Genomic DNA, 20,184 nt, shown 5'->3' with positions numbered 1-20,184 from the left:
TTTGTGATGGAAACCAATTTTAAAACCAAAAATTTCTAACTTTATTTAAGAAAGTATATTAATCTGTGCTAACAGAGTATGAAAACTATTCAACGCGTCCTTCAACAAAATCTGCTTGCTGTAGCAGTAACCTCAAGCAGTTAAAACTTGATTTTGAGAGAAAATGAAAACCTTTGTGCCTAAAATTGACTATGACTTGGGTTAAAGTAGGATATGCAGGAAGGTGAGAGACCCTGCTTTTCAGCAGTGGTGAATGTGAAGGAAGTGTTGAGTGCTAATAAAATTTCCACAGGAATCGTTGCCTTCATTGTCAATACGAATCCCCTGCAAGAACACAGAGCATCAAGAAGCAAGGGTGTTTTCTTCAGCCGTGTTTATGTGTCGTCCACCCGACGCTCTGCCTGCTGTAAAGCAAGGCAGAGATGGGTAACATCTCTAACCTCAGTTCACAGCTGGCTGTTGTCACGGCCATGTGGGTTCATGGACCAGTCTCTAACTCGTCCTTCCATTTAACAAATTAAAAAGCTGGGGAGTACCACTGCCTTAAGAAGGTCTTGGAACTAGTCTCTGGGAGCAGGAGCCTGGCCCGCCACGCCTGGGCATACCGTTCTGATAAACCCCTTCCTGCGTCCACCTTCCCCAGCCCAAGGCTCTTCCGACAGTGACGGGCAGCCCTGTTCCTGCACACCTTGGAGATACTGCAGGTCAGTTCCAGAGCCCCACAATAAAGTGAGTATCTCGATAAGGCAAGTCACGTGAATTTGCTGCCTTTCCAGTGCATATAAAAGTGATATTTCCACTATACTGTAGTCTTTTAAGTGTGCAGTAGCATTATGTCTAAAAAAAGTGTTCTTACCTTGAAGTATTTTAAAATACTGTCCTGCTAAAATATACTAACCATCATCTGAGCCTTCAGCAAGTCACACCATAACAAATATAATGATGATGAAGAAGTTTAAAATATTGTGAGAATTACCCAAATGTGACCCATAGACCTGAAGTGAGCAAATACTGCTGGAAAAATGGGCTGATAGACTCGCGTGACACAGGGCTGCTCCAGACCTTCGACTTAATACAAACGCAGTATCTGCAAAGCACACTAAAATGAGATCTGTACGTATACAGGAAATTGCCTCTAGTCACTAGGGATGTTCCCAAGGAGAAGGACGAAAAGGGACAACTGCCTTTGATAACAACTGTCCCTCCCTTTGGTGACACAGGCCCAATGAGAGCAAGCACTGACAGAAATAATAAGGAAGTTAATGAGAATTTGTTTCTTAATTCCTAAAGATATCAGAGTTTCATCTGTTTATGCCCTTCTTGGATAATCATAAAACAAGAATTTTAGCAGCCAAATGTGTAAGGGCAGTATAGAAAAACAGATAAATTAAGGAATCTCCATTTCCAATATACTTTTTGGAAAGAAACATTGTGTATGCTCCTTTTATAAAAGACCCAAAGCTGTGAATCATCTCCTTTTGTGGGGGGGATTCCAGCTTTCCTATAAGTCACATGCATCTAGCTCCTGAAACAGCCACCAAGGTTTTGACCTTTTTAAAAGTTCATTACCTGCTGTGTGGAATCAGTGAGTGTGCTGAAGCCAATACCAAGGTTTGTGATACACAGACACTGTACAGTGATGAGTCCTTACACTGCCAGGTTTATTATGACAACAACAAAATCAAAATTAAATAAGATGTAGTGACATTTGATGCTTCTGATGCTCTCAGATGCTCCCAAGCCCACAGCTCTCAGATGGGGCCCCTGCTCTTGGCTCCGACAGCAGTCACGTGGCAGACCTCCACGTCTGCCCCCAGCCGGTGCAGCTCATCCAGCCAGATCATCTGCTTTTGCGAAAGACGGTCACTGGGGCCCTTCACTTCCACCAGCTGGGAGACAGAAGGGTCATTCAGGTAAACTACGGTAGTTTCCACTGACAACTATTTAGATGGCTTATCCTCTATGCTGCTGTACTTACATATGTATAGCAACTAAACATACACATATGAAATTCAATGAGAAAATTTCCTTTTCTGTAGAAACCAGACAGTTCACAGAGAATTAGGAAATCGATTCGTAATACAGCAGTTGAAAAATAGTTTTAAAGCACACACTGCACTGTACTCTCCTGCTTAACACCCCTCAATCACTTTTTGTCAGGTCTGCAATTAAACCCAAACTTCTTGCCATGACCTACAAAACTGTAATCTGGCGCCCGCCAACCACACCAAAGGCTTCCTCTCAGTTCCCGAGACAGACAATATCTGCCCAACCAAAGGGTAGACATTCATCATGCTTGCTGTTCCCACTGCCTAGGACATGTCTCCCTGTTCTTCACATGTCTGACGTCTTCTCCTTCCATGCTCAGCTTAAATTCATCTCTAAGAAGGGTCCTTCCTATGCACTTCTTCCTGGTGTTTATCACAAGATAAAACTGCTCATTACACATCAGCTCCATGAAAGCATAACTGTATCAGTTTTGTCCACTGCAGATCACCAAAATTCAAAACACAGCAATAAAAACTATCCAAAATGAAGTATAGAAAAAAAATTTTTAATGAGAGCATTTCAGCAACCTAAGACTAGTTTAATTAGAGTCCCCAAAGGGAAGAAGACAGAGAAAAATATTTGAAGAAATAATGGCCAAAAATTTTTCAAATCTGATGGAAACTAAACCCAAAGATCCAAGAAGCTCAGTGAACCCCAAGCACAGAACCATAAAGAACACGACACTAAGAAACATCATAACTAAACTGCATAATCAGTGAAAAAATGAATCTCTTAAAAGCAACCAGAATTTTTAAAAGCCAGAGGGGAAAGACTACTGATTTCTCGTTGAAAACAATACAAGCTAGACAATAGTGGACCAATATTTTAAGGTATTGAAAAAAAACTGTCAACAGAATTCTTTGCCCAGAAAAAAATATCTTTCAAAAACAAAGACTTAAAAGTCTTAAAATATCAGTATATGAAACCTAAATAATTCATTACTAGCAGACCTCCATTTCCAGAAATGTTAAAAGAAGTTCTTCAGTCAAGAAGAGAATGATAGTACATGGAAATCTGGATCTATATAAGGGAATAACAAACATTAGAATTTGTATCTACATGAGTAAGTATAAAGACTCAGTCAACTGTAGAAAGCAAAAATAATGTGCCACAGGGTTTATAACGTGTCGAGGTATAATGTATGAACATAGCACAAAGGCTGGGAGAGGAGATATAAAAATACACTGTTGTTATGTGCATAAAAATATACTGTTGTTATGTGCATGATAAATGAAGATCCCATGTGCCGCGGAGCAACTAAGCCAGTTCGCTACAACTACTGAGCCTGTGCTCTAGAGCCTGCGAGCCACAACTACTGAGCCCGAGTGCTGCAACTACTGAAGCCCTCACACCTAGAGCCCATGCTCCACAACAAGAGAAGCCACCACAATAAGAAGCCTGTACACTGCAACAAAGAGTAGCCCCCACTTGCCACAACTAGAGAAAGCCCACACGCAGCAATGAAAACCCAACGCAGCCAAAAATAAACAAACAAATTAATTTATAAGTGCATCCTTTTAAAAAAACAAAAATAGATGACAGGTTTAAAGCCAAACATGAATAACATTAAATGTAAATGTTCCAAATACCCAATTAAAAGGCAGAGGTTGTCAAATTAGATTAAAAAGTAAGACCCAGGTAAATGCTGCCTACAAGGATATATAAGAAACTCAGATATAAAGAAAAAATATGTTAAATGTAAGAGAATAGAAAAAGTATCACATTAACACTAACCAAAAGAAAGCTGGAGTGGCTATATATCAGTTCAACTTCAGAGCAAAGAACCCAGGAATAAAGGAAGGTCATTTCATAATGATAAAGAGTGAAATTCATCAAGAAGACATGACAACCCTAGGTTTATACATCGAATAATACATGAAGCAAACATTGATATAACTGCAAGGGAGAAAGAACCAAATCCACAATTACAGTCAGAGACGTCATATGACACTGGAAGCATGATTCATTAAAGAACAGATTAGTTTGTGACTTTGTCAAAAAGGACTTGTACCAGAGGTTTTTTTCATCTCAAAACTCAATAATAAGGAAGCCACCAGCCTGTGATGGGCAGCAGGGTGAGGCAAGGGAGGCATCCAGTCTACAACACGTGAGGAAGTGCTCACTCCTGGAGCTTAGAAAACAGCTCCCAACCATCCTGGCCTCCTGGTGCTCACACCTGCAAAATCTCCAACCTTGAGCATGGACTTGCTGCTAACAGTGGACACAGCAAAAGCAATGGAACTTCATTGCCAAGATCAGCTGCTAAGAGACTGACTTCCGTCTTGCTCACACCCTGGCCCCTCTCACTCACCTGCTCAGATGAAATACGCTGCCATCGGGGGAGCTGCCTGCAGAGAGGCCCACATGCCAGCACCGAGGGCACCTCTGCCAACCAGCCACCAAACAACCCCAGCCCTCAGTCCAGCAGCCTTCAAGGGGTTCAGCCTTGTCAACAACCATGCTAGAAATGCCTAGATTGTGGCCTTTGATTAAGTTGATCATTAAAGTTACCAACATGACTTTCCATTCTGGCTCAACTGACCTTAACGTGGTGACTTTGGGAGCTCCACACCACCAGGTCAGGGAGGCCCCCTCGGCAGTGTCGGAAGTCCATGGCCAGGCGCCGGCACACACCACTGAGGATGGGGCCCCCCAGGCAGGACACAAGATCCTGGACACGAAACACAGGGACAGTCAGCCCTCCCCTGGGACGGAGACCCTGAAGTCCCACCCCAGTGACTGTGAGATGGGGCAGGGACTCCATGTGTCATTCAGCAGAGATGTGTCCAGGAACACCAAGTGCCCTTCTGCTGCTTGTGCTGGGGCTCCAGAGCCAGGGGCTAAAATGCCCCCGGCAAGCTCTGGGGACCACTTCTCCTTGGGTCAGTTACCAAGCTTCTGCCCGGTCGGGAACATCCAGGGAGCAGCTAAGGAAGAGGGAATTTGGGGTAAGCACTCAGGAATGTGACAGTGATGACCCTCAGAGGCCAGCAGTCACAGGACAGGGACGGTGTCCACCCTCCAGGGGCCACAGGCCAGGCCAAGGGAAGCTGCCAACCAAATGGGCAGAAGGCATAACTGAGGCTTGTTCATGCTTGTGATTGTTCCTTCAGTAACAAAGGCCTGTGGGCTGGGGTACCACACATACACACACACACACACACACGTGTGTGTGTGCACATATACCCACACACATACACGTGCACGTAGGCATACGTGTGTGTGTTTTGTTACAGTTGCCAAAAGGACACCCCGCATCACGGAATCCTGCCTGCAGACCATCACCTGGGCTTGCTGAAGAGAAGCAAAGCGATCCCAGCTGACAAGGGAGGCCACCCTGCCTTCCTGGGCCTGCCACGCGGCTGCCACCCAGGCCCGCAGGCTCTCCACGGGGGCACCGTGAATCTGCCGCAGCCGGGCCTCGATGGCCGGTGCTCTGCTGGCGAAGAAGCTGTCTGTGCAGAGGTCCAGCGGGGCCGCCTGTGTGCAGGGAAAATAAGCTCACACTGTGCCTGGGGAGGCCGGAGTCATGAGAAGAGTCAAGATCAAATTTGGAAACTGGCCAATCTGATGAAGTTGACACGTTCTTTTTCTTAAAAGACATGTAAAAATTACCTAAGTAATCTGATACAAAAGCAACTTATTACACTGGGTTTTTTAGAGTAATAATTTGCAAAAGGAGCTTTTAGGTTAAACTGGTGGAACTCTTAGCCGGCACATGTGACAAAGCATGTGAGAGCACCTGGGCCCACCAGGGTGAAGCTGAAGGAACTTACACTAAAAGTTTCAAACGGAATGATTCCAGTAAAGTAGGCTTAAAGTTTAAACCTTAACATACTTACATTTTAGATTGTATGAATCACATTTTAAAATTAAAAGCTATTCTTATGGTGGAATTAGCACCAGGATCCAAAAGAGGGGCAAGTTTCTGATGGCTGCAGAGGCGGGGCACCCAGGCGGGAGTGACTCACGCGCGTGCAGGAGTCTCTGCTGCCTGAAAACGTGCCATGATTACCTGGTAGGCATTTCTGAAGGCATCTGGTATCCCGTCCATGAAGATGACATCCCATAGGAGGAGGCCGTACAGCGTGCTGAAGGTGGACCCTTCCCCATGAATCCCTGAGACAAAGTCACACACACACAAGAAAAATCCATTTCTTCTGTTTTTTAAAAACCACCACCATATCCTACTGCCTACTCAATTTGAAGAAAATAGAAAATATTTTACATTCAAATGCAAATGCTGTTTCTGTTCCATTCCTAGGTCATTTTTTTACATTATATTGCTTATATACAGAAGCCTTGTTTAAAGGCAAGAAATCTTAGTAATCATGAGAAAATTCAAATGCATGTTTTGGAGCTAGAGTGGAAAAACCTAAAGAACACGTCTAAAAATAAATAAAAGCAGATTCCCTCCTCGGGCTCTGGGGGTTCCATTCGGTGGGTTCGGAGGCGGGGAGTATCCCCTGAGGGGCTCTGGGGCATGGGGTCCCTCGGCCTCACTTGGAAAAGCCCTCTGGGAAGGAGTCTGGGCGCCCTGGGAGCCTGTGCCCTCTGACCCCATTTGCCTCCTCCACCCAGTACTCCTCTGCCTCGGCCTGGACACCGTGCCCAGGGTTTCTAAGACGGGGTTTTACAGAAAGCTTCTGCGTCAGAGACCACCTAGTCCAGACGCCCCCTTCACCCCACATCCAGACCACACAATGGGGCGGTGACCTCAGAGGCCAGGCCCAGCCCCAGGCCATGTGAACGGCAGAGCAGGGTCCGCAGGGCCGGGGCCTCCTGGAACAAGCCGAGCCCCACCTGGCCCCTCGGCGCACCTGACGCCTGCGCCCCCTGAACAGGCTGCGGCATCTCTCCGGCCAGTGGGCCCCAGGCATCGCACACGAGGTCAGAGGCAGCACAGGTCCCTATCAAGGCCCACTGGAGGCAGCCCTGGCCCACCTCCCTGTCCAGGCTGCGCTGTGCGCCCCCTCAGCTGGCCCCTGCCCCGCAGGCCATCCTCTGCTATCCGCTCGGGCGCCAGCTGAAGCCTCGCCCTGGAGCCCTGCACGCCTGCCGGGCCCAAGGGAGGCAAGCCTGGCTCTCCACCCTGGACAGCAGCATCCCTGAACCCTGAGCCGTCGGCGTGCATTGGTGCTGTTAAGTCCAATCATTTGGGGAGATCCTTCTGAGGAACTCTGAAAGAAACTTCCCCAGAGGGTCTGAGGTCGCCCTCACACCAAACCTTCTCCAGAGGAAAGACCCACAGCAGGGTTCTGCTCAGGTTCACTGCATCAATTTTAATAAAGGAAAAAAATATTTTATAAAAAAATTGACATTCCAGCTCATGGCTAAACTGAAAGCATTCGCTGCGTGCGGCTCACAGCCGGCAGCCGCCTGCCCAGGGCCTGCTGCTCCTCCCTTGACGCCGGGTTACAGGGCTCCCGCCACCGCCGCGGGGACCGATCCTGCATTCTGTTCTTTTATTCCTGACCCTCCGGGTCTCCCGCATCTCTGTCCTGACTGGCGCGTGCACTCCATCCTCAGTAGCATCACCTTCCCGGTAAGTGATACAGACGTCACACAGGGTCATCTTAACCATCACCTTGGACACGCAGCAGAGAGAGGCCGTGTGTTACGAGGTCCCCTCCTGCAGGGTCGCTTGTGTCCTCACTCATCTGAACGATCACATCACACGCCAGTGAAATGATGTCCTGATTTTCACATAAGTGAAGATACCTGAGTGTTCTTCAACCTAGTGACCCTTCAGCACAGACATGGGGGGTGTGGCCTGGACATGTGGACCGAACCCGTGGGCCCCCTGGGAGTGACCACAGGAGCCAAGGTCTGGGGTCTGCTTCCAACATTAGGGGGGACGGCGGATGGAGGAGGGCTGGGTGAAGCAGGGGGCGCGGGGAGCTCCACACACCTCTCTGCTTTCCCAGAAAGGCATGTTCTGCGGCTTCCATGACATTAATAACAAGTTATTTTTTAAAAAAGGCTAAAGCCCCCCCGCCCCAGTCCCTCCAAGGTAACTGCCCAGCCGTCGTCGTTGTCCTGACGGGCAGCTGCAGCTTCCTCTGCAGTTCCCTCACGGTTTTTATCTTACTTTTCTATTCAGTACATTCACTAAGGACAGAGACTGACCGGTTCCTTTTACCAATTATAAGGCAAATTCTCATGGTCTTTTCTTCAGTCTGGCCTTAGACAAAGCACTGAATTTGCAGCTCCTTCTCTGAGGCCAAAATCGAAGAAGGGAAGAGGGCTGACAGGGACACACACAAGCCGAGCCACCTCCAGTGGACAGGAGGGACAAGCAGACGATCTTAACACAGCTCGGTGCTGCTCTCAGGTGAGCAGACCCACAGGTGACAACCCTCAGAACCCGGCGCAGGCCCCGCACGCGTGGGCAGATGGGCGCGGCCCCTCCACTGTGTCTGGACACCGGTGCCTGGGCTGCTGACAGCACACAGGCCGTCGCACACGAGTCACCACGTCTTACTCAGGTGTTTCTCAAATGGCCAGGCCCAACTCCCAAACGTGGACCCCTTGCCCTCGGCGTCTCCTGGCTGAGACCCGCATGCCAGGGACGTCCCCAGGATGGCCCGGGGGCTGGGAGAGGGGCTGGGGGCTGCTCCCAGCACTCAGAGGGGACAAAGGACACACAGGCTTGGGAGGAAGCAAGGGACAGGATCCAGGTCCGGGCCCGTCCTGGCTGGCCTGCCGCATCCCCTCCCCGGCCAGGGATGCTTATCACCTCCCTGAGGTTCCAGTGCATCAGCCAGCCGCGGGGTCTCTCCCTCTGGCACCTTCACCCCCGAGCAGCAGAGATGCTGGGTGCCCTCCCCAGCCCTCCTCCCCTCCCCGCGATGGCCGATGGGAGTCCTTGGCTCCCAGTTCCTGGAACCAGGCAGAATTAATTCCCACCTGGGCTCTACATGGTTCAGAAAACGGCTTCTGAGTGAAACCTACAAAGTCTGAACAAAGAGGATGCCAAGCAGCCCAGAAAGAAGAGAACCAGGGGCACCTGGTCCTGGTCCCTCTGCACATCTGGCCTGAGACACAGAGAGCATCTCATCAGCGGCTCAAAGAGCAAAGTCTCACTCACTCCTGAGGGGCCGCAGACCACCTGCCCTGCAGCTGTACACGCCCGTGCACACACACACACACACACACACAGCAGCCGGTTCAGCGGGAACCAGTGGTGTTTCTTGCGAGGTCATGTCCGTCATTTCACTGTGTGAGGCCTCAGCTCCCAGGAGACACAGCAGAGTGGGCGCGGCTGGAGGGGCGGGTGATCGCGCACGTTTCTTGGGAAGGAAGATGGGAAAAGCTCCAATTCTTACTGACATTTGCTCTCCTCCCTCACATGGGCTGGAGAGCTCATTTTACAAGGAATTTGACCCACACCTCTCCCAACCATGTCTCTGGTCCCAGGCGTGACGTCCTGTCAGGGCTCGGCCCTCCATCCCCTTCACGCCACCCACCCCCCCAGACTGCCGGTCCCTCTTGGAAGCAGCCTGGCCCCGGCTGCCCTCCTCTGACCAGCTGGCTATTGGCAGCATCTCGTGGTCCTCTGCCCCGTCCTGTCCCCCTGCCTGACACGAGCTCTGAGGGCAACCCGGCCTCCCTTGCTCCTCACGTCCCCCCAGAAGGCGCTGCCCTCACGGGTGGCAGGTGCAGACACTGGCTGTGGGGCGGGACACAACCCACTGTGGCCACACAGCCCCGGCGTTACCCTGGTCGAAGCCACAGCGTCTGTAATGGGCCAGCGCCAGCTCCTCCACGGAGCACAGGATGGTGGCAGGGGCGGTCCCCCCGGCCTCCAGCACGAAGACAGACTTGCCTAGCCCAGGCTGCGGGCAGAGCCGGCCCGTGACGGTCACCTGCGAGGGGAGGACCGTCATTAGCTTTCCTCCTGCTCCAGCCCTGCACACCTGGATCTGCTACCCCAAGGACACACTGTCCTCCGCCCCCGAAAGGCCACCCATCCTCAGCACAGTGCCAGGCCATGTGACCCGCACCTTGGCGCCCATGAGGACGCAGGTCACCGCCTGGTCCCCTGCTCTCTGGGGCCCTGACTGGGCAGGGGGACCTGGAAAGGCTGTGAGCTGCTGACTCAGGAGTTTACAGAGTCACAGCCCCTGCCGGCCCAGCCTCCCAATGCCCAGGTGAGGACGGTGGCGAGGCCAGGTCGCTGCCCACAGCAAGCCAGAGGGTCTTTGGAGTCGACAAGGAACACACGCTAAAAACCTCTCTAAGGCTGTGTTCAGGAATAAAAACAAAAATTCATCCCAAGCGCCCCAAGAATATTTACTTACATGTTTGACGTCGTTCACAGTGACTTCTGGGAGCTGACGGAAGAGGTGTGCGTACTTCTGGCAGCTGGGAGAGGCCCGCAGGCGCACGGCCCTCTGATACAGCGAGAGGCGGTGGCCTGTCCGCACGTCCGGATCCGCCAGCCCTGCTGTGATGCACTTGATGGCCTAGAAAAGAGCACAGTGCCTGTCAGGGTCCTGAAGTCCCCGTGCAGCATCCCCTCGTTTCATGTGACGGGAAACCCCACTGTTAATTAATCATTCATTTTGCTAATTAGTGGTGGGCAAAGCAGCCCTTCCAGAGACAAGGACATTCCCTTAGGTCCCATGCCGAGCACAGAAGAAGCACAGACCCCGATGCAAATGTCTGGGGCACAAGCAGCCGTGCCCCCGACACTATGTCCTGGTCAGACGTGTGGACACAGCAGATCTCAGCTGCCACACCCTCGGGAGACAGAGGAGGCTGGGGAGAGGGACCTGGTCCGGGGCGCGCTCGGGGTACCACCCAGGGGCTCGGAATGCAGAGCAGGCGCCTCTAGGGCAGAAGCCCGGCCATCTGACCACCTCCCAGTCCCAGGGAGCCTCATTTATAGGGAGAAGAATCTTAGGTTTGAAGGAGTTATGCATTTTCTAAGGTTATTCAGGGCTGGACAAATAAACAAAAATACTGAAAACTACATGGGATACCACTTCACACCCACTAGGATGACTGTACTCAGAAAAATGGAGAATAAAAAGTGTCGGCGGGGATGTGGGAGAAATTGGAGCCCTCGTGCTTCGCTGGCAACAATGGAAAAATGATCCAAATACTGTGAAAAACAGCTGGGCAGTTCCTCACAAAGTCATACACGGAATTACCACGTGACCCAGCAACCTCACGTCCAGGTACACGCCCACCACAACTGAAAGCAGAGTTTCAAACAGATATTTGTACACAGTAGTGCTATTCACAACAGCCAAAAAGTGGGAACAACCCAAGTGTCCATCTACAGATGGATGGATCAACACAACGTGGTCCGTTTAAACAATGGAGTATACACAATGGAGTATTATTATTCAGCCTTGAAAGGGAAGGACATTCTGACACCTGCTACAACATGGATGAGCCTTGAGGACGTTATGCTGACTGAAATAAGCCAGGCACAAAAGGACAAAGATTCCGTGATTCCACTTCTGGGTATTTCATGGAAATACCCAGAACAGGCAGATTGATTCCTAGAGACAGAAGCAGATTAGAGGTAACCAGGAACCGGGGCAGGAGGGAACAGGAGTAACTGTTTCACAGGAGCAGAGTTTCTGTTTGGCAGATGAAAAATTTTGGGAACAGACAGTGATGATGTTTGAACAACACGGTTTTGAACTGCTCGGGTCCACATATGCACAGATTTCTTCCAATAAAGACTACAGCACTGCACGGTCCACCGTTGGTTGGATGTGCAGACAAAGGACCTCAGAAATGGAGGGCCAACTACAAAGTTATCCGTGGATTCCTGACTGTGCGGGGGCAGGGGGGATCAGCGCCCCAATCCCCGAGTTGTTCAAGGATCAGCTGTATAATTAACGCCACTGAACCATATACCTAGAAATGGTTAAACTGCAAGTTTTCTTTGTTATATATATTTACTACAATAAAAGAATAAAAAGTTTTTAAAAAGCCCTGAAAATCAGTGAAGATCATCAGGCCATCAGAGTGGGGTGGTCCAGAGAAATCAAGCAGAGAATAAGGCCCTGCCGCCAGCTCTGTAGCCCCGTGGGAGCCGGGCTGGCCGCAGGGAGGGGCAGCCTCGGGCTCAGCCTGGCCGGCTGCTGGGCACCTGCAGGCATGAGCCTCTGCTGGGCTGGCAGGTGCCCTCCCTGGAGACTGAAGTAGAGAAGGGAAGGAACGGTGACAAAATAACAGGGGTTATGAGCGTGGCCAGGAAGATTCTTGGGAAAAGGCAAACAGGAACCAGGGTTTTCCATCTGTGTCAAAGATAACCTCGGAGTAGGAGTGAACGCTCCTATCAGCAGATCTGAGCAAGGGGAAAGTCTGTCAACTCTTTGGAACCTTTATTTCAATGAAAGAGACAGGCAGCGCGCAAACACCCTCTGTCCACGCTGGGTGAGGGGCCACCAGAGGCCTCTCCTGCCCTGTCAGCCCGAATCAGCGCCAGGCGGGGGCACCACACCCGCCTCCGGGAGAGGAAACAGCTCTCCCGGCTGGAAGTACTTGAGGTAACAAGGCACCTTTTCAGGTTAAGGCAGTAAAAATAGTATGTCATCGTCCACCCCCGTGTTCAAATTTTCCAGCCCTCCATCATCCTGATTCACTTGACCTGCCCTGGAAAAACTAAAGCTCCCAGAGCCGTAGTGCCCTCTGCTCAATGCAAACACGAGGTTGGCAGGGACAGGGGACCGCAGGTGGCCACACAGAGGGCCACTGTCGCCGCCTCGGGAGGCCCCGCCCTGCTGGCTGCAGCAACTGGCACCCAACGGTGTCCCCGGACTCACAAGGTCCCCGCCACAGAGAAGGCAGTGACTGGAAGGCAAGGCGCCCGCCCTGCTGAGTCAGACACCATGTCTCACAGTGGGAGGAACGCCTTCCATCCATCTTTCTCCCAGGAGGCCCCGGGCAACGAGTGAACACAACCACCATTTCCAAAACCACCATTTCCAAAACTGTGTGAAGGCGGACACATCTAACCCTCCAGCTCCCTCCACCCCTAGAACCTCATCCCTGAATCCCGACACGATCCCGCTACCAACACACCAACCAACCCCACTGTCGCCCCCATGTTCGCACCCCTGCTACTTCTTCTGGGGTTGGAAGAACACGGACAAAGAAGGATGTTTAAGAAATCACTGTTCTAAATCAACCATAGTCCAATATAAAATAAAAATTAAAAAAAAAAAGAAACCAGGGGCTTCCCTGGTGGCACAGTGGTTAAGAATCCGCCTGCCGGTCAGTTCTCCCTGGTCTATCAGGACGTCGGCCGGCTGCATTTGCAGCGCCCCTCACTAGCTCTGCTCTTCGTTCTCAATAAACTCACTCTCGTCTAAAAAAAAAAGAATCCACCTGCCAATGCAGGGGACACAGGTTCGAGCCCTGGTCTGGGAAGATCCCTCAGGCCGCGGAGCAACTAAGCCCGTGCGCCACAACTACTGAGCCTGCGCTCTAGAGCTCACGAGCCACAGCTACTGAGCCCGCGCGCCTAGAGCCTGTGCTCTGCAACGAGAAGCCACTGCAATGAGAAGCCCACGTACCGCAAGGAAGAGTAGCCCCCGCTCACCGTAACTAGAGAAAGCCCACGCATAGCAACGAAGACCCAACACAGCCCAAAATTTAAAAATTAATTAATTAATTAAAAAAAAGAAACCAATGTTCTAAATCAACCATAGTCCAATATAAAATAAAAGTTAAAAAAAAAAGAAATCAACATTCTAATTACATTTAGATTTTTAAGGTATTAACAGTTTGCTATATTTTTAAATGTATGCCAAACTGAACAAAGGCTGGGCGGCTCCCGCGGCTGAGTACCGGCTCCAGGCGCTTCAGGTGCTGGTGCAAGTTGAGAGCCAGCCGGTCCCACCACCGGCCTCTGCTGTCAGGACAGTACACTTTCTGGGACAAAAGGTTTTCAAGTTCCTTGACGGCTTCCTGTGGCAACAACAAGGGACGCGCATTAGACACCTACACACCAAGAGTCTGCCATTATACTGAGTAGTCAGGAAAATTGTCAAAGTATATCTATACAGCATCCCTCTCCATTCTAAAGTAAGGCTCAGGACCCAGATTGCCAAGAGGGGCCCTGGGACGTCCCTCGGGAGTGGCCTGAGCTCCGGAGGCGCCCCCTGCTTCTCAGCAGGCCCCCCGCCACCTTGTGCAGCTCAGCACTCTCTGAAAACCAGGTCGGCAGCGCGGGCCGGATGTGGTCAGACTCCGGGCAGGAGCAGTGGCTGGGCTGCAGGCCCACGTGCTTCTGGGAACCCAGCCGGTCACAGGGCCGAGGTTGTGACGGGCAGGGGGCAGGACAGGAATGAGGGGGTCTTCACCCAAACACCCCACCTCAACAGGGGGACTTTCTGGTCTAGGTTTACTGGTCACGCTTCATGTTCATCTTTGGTGGTTCCCGGATCTCTTTGAAGGATCTAACGCATCTCCTGAGAAAAAGGCACAAACCCCACAGACACACTCGCAGATTCCCCAAAGCCAACCCCACAGAGCCTCTGGGGCAGGTCCACAGACTCCTCTTGGGGGACCCACTGGCCCAGCCCTAGCACATTCTCTTTGTAAAACACCATGTTTCAATTACACAAGTGTCAATACAACAGAAGCTAACTCCAGCAATCTCACAATGTTTAATACGAGGAGGGATATGACCGAACTTCTCATTTGTGATTATAAATTATTTCCAGACCATCCACTACTGCTACCAGGGAAACACAAGGAGAGGTGAGGTTTCTGCCTCAGGGGTTTGGGGAGACCCTCCCTGTCACACAGGGGGTTCTGACGGCGGCTACGCTCCGGCTGCAGAGACCATCAGCGGCTCCCCGCAGGGCTCTGACCATCACCTGGCCATCCTGGCACACAAGCATCAGCTCACAGCTGGCGGAACAGCAGGTCACCCTTGGCCGTCTTCCTACTGACCAGGAGATGGCAGGTGCCCACAGGAAGCAGGCCCTCGTCGCATCGCCATGTGCTGACCAAGTACTTGGAAGAAGTCAAGAGCCAGGCAGGCCCCCCCTCAGTAAGAGCCGGGGGCGGGGGCTTGTGCACTCACCTTGTACATGTGAAGTCTCTGCAGTATTTCAACGGTTCGGGACAAAATCCTTGTATAAACCCAACCAACGGTAAAACACCGGAGAAAGAGTGGTAATTTCTCGTGGTATCTAGAACAAAGATATACACCAGCAGTTTAGTGCTTTAGTTTATGTACTGTAAGACAATCACAAGAAGTGACAAAGCAGACTGAATTCCTACCTTTTAAGAAGATGTATTCGGAACACTGCCTGTCATGTGCAGTTTGCTACACCACAAATCTACGCTCTCACCGCCACCCTTCCAAGGTCCCCCAGACAGCGGCGTGAAATGAGAGCTGGAGGTCAGCAAACGCCTGCCCTCGGGCCAGACACAGGGCCCCCACCTGATTTTATACAAACCCAGCGTGATTTCCATGTTTCTAAATGGTTAAAATAAGTCAAAAGGAAAAAAATAGTCTGTGGCCTGTGAAAATTACATGAAACTCACATTTCGATGTCTGCAAACACACCTGCATTGGGACAGCCCCGCCCACTCGCTGGGGTGGGGGGGCGTTCACAGCAGGACAGCAGAGGCCAGTGAGCATGTGGCTGGCAGAGCCTGACCACTGCCCAGCTGGCCCTCCACGGAAGAGGCTACCAACCTCTGTCCGACAGGAACCCAACTTCCTGGCCACGAGGTCTTTTCTTTTTTTTAAACAAAGAAAATCACCTATTAACTTGTTTTAAACATTTTTCTTCTGTTTGGTCTGAGAAATGTTAACAATTTTCCTGAATTATCTTAAGAAAATCCTCCAATGTACGAGCACATCACTGGGTAAGAAGTCGATTGGTCATCTCCTTTCTAGAAAGGCCTTTAAGTAAATGGCTCAGTTTTGTCTGAGTAACTCCCAAACAAAATATGGACAAAATATTCAGTTATTTTTTCTTAACAGTAAACGCCATTTTCCTGGCTATGGTTTTTAAGTCCATATTATTTCTGCACAGACTTCAGTTCCAAATGTTTTTTTGAAAAAGATATTTAATAATACTAATTTTCCTCATCACTATGTAACAAAGAAAGGAAAAAATCTCTTAACCATATGGAATATGGTTAACATTTATTAAACCAAACAAAATGAAGGATCACACGCTGTGTACTTGAACTTTCGAAGTAAATGTTCATTTTCTTTTTCAGAATTTTACAGCTGCTGGAATTTCCTGCAGAAAGAAGACACCTGGCACAGTTCCCACAGCTTCTGTCCTGCGGCTGGGCTTCCCCCACGGTTAAATTCAGCTAACCAACCCCCAGAGAGGCCAGCCCACCCAAAGGCGGCAAGCTACTGTCTGCCACAAAGGGACCAAGTGTTTAAGTTCAATCCAAACCTCCAGACATGCCCTCCTATTCACCCAGCACTTTGACTCAATGCAAAGCAAGGAGGAAATTCAACTGCACATGTTGGTTTCACCACAGAACAAAAGGAGTGTGCTCTTCATGAAAAGAAAGACCTTAAGCAGTTCGAACAACTCGGCTAGTCAGTAAACTTTGACAGGGACCCGAGAACCACTTCACCTCAGGGACGGGTGGTCTTTCAGTCCGTCCCAATCCTGCTTTGCACACCGAGCGAGCTCCCTGGCTTCCTCCCAGGCCCCGCTGGCCATCGCAGTGGAGATGTCATTCAGCATGTGCGCGGCTGCTGCGTACCTGCAGGGTGGGGGGGACCAGGCCATCCAAGCTTCAGGGGTGAACGAGCACTGACACACAAAATTCCACATCCTGCCCACCACATCTAACTCTGCTTTTGAAAATACGAGCGTTACATTTTACCTCAGTAATAATCTGACATATTACCCCATGGGAGTGGCCTAGAACAACTCAGACAGGCTACCCAGCCAGAAAGATGAAAACATTCACACCGCACTATTACATAACACATCCCATTATATGCATGTAATACTGATCCGTGCTTCCTTTCTGACTTTTGATGCTCATCCATTCATTCATTCATTCAGCAATCTGGCAACCTTGTAAACAGGTAACTGACTTCAGAATTACACACAAGCATAGATTTGGTAATTTAATCATTGAGCCAGAGGTAGCCAGAGGGATGCTGCCCGAACTAAGAGAACTATTTGGGATTTTCAAAAATAACTTCAGGGACAGTCTTTGGGAGACGGCAATGCTGAAGTGTTATGAACACACTTAAGTGAAGAAAGACAACTTCTCAGTGCACCTGAGACATTCGCCCAATCAGTTCTCTAACACTTCGACGGCACAGTCATCGTGTTGACTCACACTTAAAAGAAAAAGCATGCACGAGCAATATGTGCAAATACTATCACATAAGAGTAAAAGATACATGTAGAACTGAATCACTTTGCTGTACAGCAAAAATTAACATTGTAAATCAACTATACTTGAATAAAATAATTTTTTTTAAAAAAAAGAGTAAAAGAAATGGCCTCTAAATATAAAAATTTGCTCATGAACTCTTCGATCTAACTCTCTTATAATGTGCAACTGGACAATTCTAAGGTCGATAAGGAAAGAGAAACAGGGAGAGGGTGCCCGGAGGTTGGCCCGCCCGGCAGGAGTGCCCTCCCGCCCACCTGAACCAAGCCCCCTCTTCACTAGCCCATCAAGCCCAGCGCCAGCCCCACGGTGCCGCCATCGCCACCTGCACGGTCACCAGCCCTCCCGCTCGTCTTCCAAACCTCCCCCCTACCCCCGCGCTGCTGAGAACAGCATCCCTTCTGCACCCCGATCTCTGTCTCCTGCCCTCCCTACACCTGGCTGAGAGCACGGCTTCCCCGCAGCCCCCCTCAAGCAGGGACAGCTCTCCTCACTCAGGGCCCAGACGGATGGAAGCATCCTCCTCCCTCCCACCTCCGCCTCCAAATCCTCCTTCCCTCCTTGAAAGCCCCCACCTCCGAAGCCCACGCCTCCTCCTTGCGGGCACCTGCCAGCGCCCCCCACCCCTGTCCCCGTCCCCTCTGCCTTGGTCTCCCTGGGTCTCCCAGCACGATGGCCACGACTTCAGAATTCTCCACCTCCTTCCTCCCCGATAACACGATTCTCCAACCTCTTCTCAGCCACCCACGTGCCCGTGGCCACTGAGACCTTCTGTCCCCAATGGACCAAGTCACCCTCAAGATGCTGACTTCGAGCATCTCCTCCACTGGTCCCCGTCCCCAATCCTTCCAGCTCGTTCACTGCTGACAGCAACTCCCCACCTTCACCAAGGCCCCACCTCCAGCACGGCCCCTGTCCCAGCCATAGCACCTCCCATCCTGCAGGCCCACGGACCACGCCCGGGCAAGCGGCCCCCCACCCGGGGAAGAACACACACCGGCCACAGCCCCACCCTGGTCAGGGTGCCCTGGCCGCTCACTCCTCTGGGCCTGCACCAACTCCCCGAATCATGCTGAAGACGATCGCAGAGCCAGGCCGGCTGGTTTCGGCATGTGCTCCACACACCTTGGCCCAGCCCTGCTCAAGGGGTCCCCAGCCTCCACCACGGCAGCCTCAGCCCTGCCCACACCCGGGTCCTCCCGCAGGTGCTCCGGGGGCCAGGGGGTCCCCTCCTCCTCCTCCACCGTCTGCCTCTCCCTTTCTGTGGGTTTATCTGCACGTGCACAAACATCCACACACACCCCCGAGTATCTCCCACCCTTAAGACACCAGGGAACTAGACCACCCTGCCATCGCAGGCTGCCACAGCAGGGGCTGCTTCTCCGAAGCCCATTGGAACCGACCTTCCCCTCCCTGCGCGCGACTCCTGCCGTCCACCGCCCACCCCCACGGGCCATCCCACTCGACCTCACTGCCCTTCCTCTGGCGTTCAATCGAGCCCCATCCTGACACACCTTCTTCTCCGGGTCCGCCCACCACACACACCCCTGGTTCCCTGCCGCCCTCCCGGCGGCTCCTCCGTGCTGCCCAACCCCTCGGCGCTGGCTGCCAAGCTCCTTCCTCCTCTTCTCCCTCGGGGCCCTCATCCCCGGCCGCGTGCTGGTGACTCCAATTCCTCTCCAGGCCGAGCTCCTTCCTGGGCTCCTGTCGGCACGCCCAGTACCACACGGGGCAGCTTCAGTCATGGGGCTGGGGGCATCCCCACCCGGCATCCCAGCCCTCCCTCCAAGTCCCCCATCTCATCTGATGGCACCACCACCCACGCCAAAACTCCAGAGTCATCCCTGACTCACTCCTTTCCTCCCCACAAATCTAATCACTATCACAATCACAATGTAATCAGAATCAAGTCTCGTCTTTTCTGCCCCAAAACATCTCACACGTTCACTTCTCTACAATGCCCGCCACTGCCAGCCCAGCCAAGACCTCCATCCGGACCACCAAGGCTCAATTAGTCTCCTGCCACCCCCCAGCTGCCACTCCACGGGACGCTTTTGTAAAACGTGCACCAGATCCCTCACCTGCCTAAACCCCTTCCCCAGCTCTCCATCCAGCGGATATGACCCAGTCGGCTCACCAGGGCTCTGAGGCCCAGCGTCCCCTGACCTGCGGTCCTGCCCAACCTCCCCTTCACACGGCCCCTGAGGTTCCGGCCAGAGGTCAGCAAGCTCTCTCCTGCCCACGGAGCCTGGACGCGGGCACCCAGACCCCTGCAGGACCGGCTCCTCCTCATTCTCAAGCCTCAATCCCAACCTTTTGGGGACACTCTCTGCCTCACACTATCTACACAGGACTTCTCCAGCCTGCCCCGCAGTTATCGTATTATTCTGTTTTCTTTCCCATCTTCCCCAGTAAAACATAACCCCATGGCGGCAAAGACCCTATCTGTTCACACTGCAACTCCACCACCTGGCACGTAATAGGTACTCAACACTCAACACATGGGCACTGAATAAATGAGAAAAGAAAAGAAACGATCAATTATTTCAAGTACCAAGGTGGTGGGAAAGGTTCCTCAGGCCAGGTGTCACGCTACTGGTGTTGTATAATCACCCTTCCTGAAGTCACTTCAACCAGATTTCATTTACGTGCTATAGCCCTCTGCATAACAAAAGAATTTTGACTTATTTTTAACATTTATAGGATAACTACTTTCTAAAAAAAAGACGTGATGGTTTATTTTTTCTCCCTAGCCTCCCCACTTTT

At 51.4% G+C, this 20,184-nt stretch overlaps 1 protein-coding gene across 1 annotated transcript in view; it reads right to left on the bottom strand.

The window, feature by feature from the left end:
- Positions 1–1,642: 1,642 nt before the first annotated feature.
- FAN1 (FANCD2 and FANCI associated nuclease 1) overlaps positions 1,643–20,184 on the bottom strand; it is a gene marked incomplete at its 5' end in the record, with an annotated part of 28,401 nt that continues 9,859 nt past the window's right edge. Inside the window, 9 exons of the mRNA XM_079699505.1 lie at positions 1,643–1,889; positions 4,592–4,720; positions 5,335–5,529; positions 6,065–6,168; positions 9,770–9,917; positions 10,353–10,517; positions 13,867–13,986; positions 15,110–15,218; positions 16,639–16,770. Of these exons, the coding sequence (XP_079555631.1) occupies positions 1,752–1,889; positions 4,592–4,720; positions 5,335–5,529; positions 6,065–6,168; positions 9,770–9,917; positions 10,353–10,517; positions 13,867–13,986; positions 15,110–15,218; positions 16,639–16,770 (1,240 nt within the window). The 3' untranslated portion in view covers positions 1,643–1,751. The remainder of the gene's footprint in view (positions 1,890–4,591; positions 4,721–5,334; positions 5,530–6,064; positions 6,169–9,769; positions 9,918–10,352; positions 10,518–13,866; positions 13,987–15,109; positions 15,219–16,638; positions 16,771–20,184) is intronic.

The sequence above is a fragment of the Hyperoodon ampullatus genome (assembly GCF_949752795.1).
Source record: "Hyperoodon ampullatus genome assembly, chromosome: 3".
Lineage (NCBI taxonomy): Eukaryota > Metazoa > Chordata > Mammalia > Artiodactyla > Ziphiidae > Hyperoodon > Hyperoodon ampullatus.
This window is presented reverse-complemented; position numbering and strand designations above follow the sequence as displayed.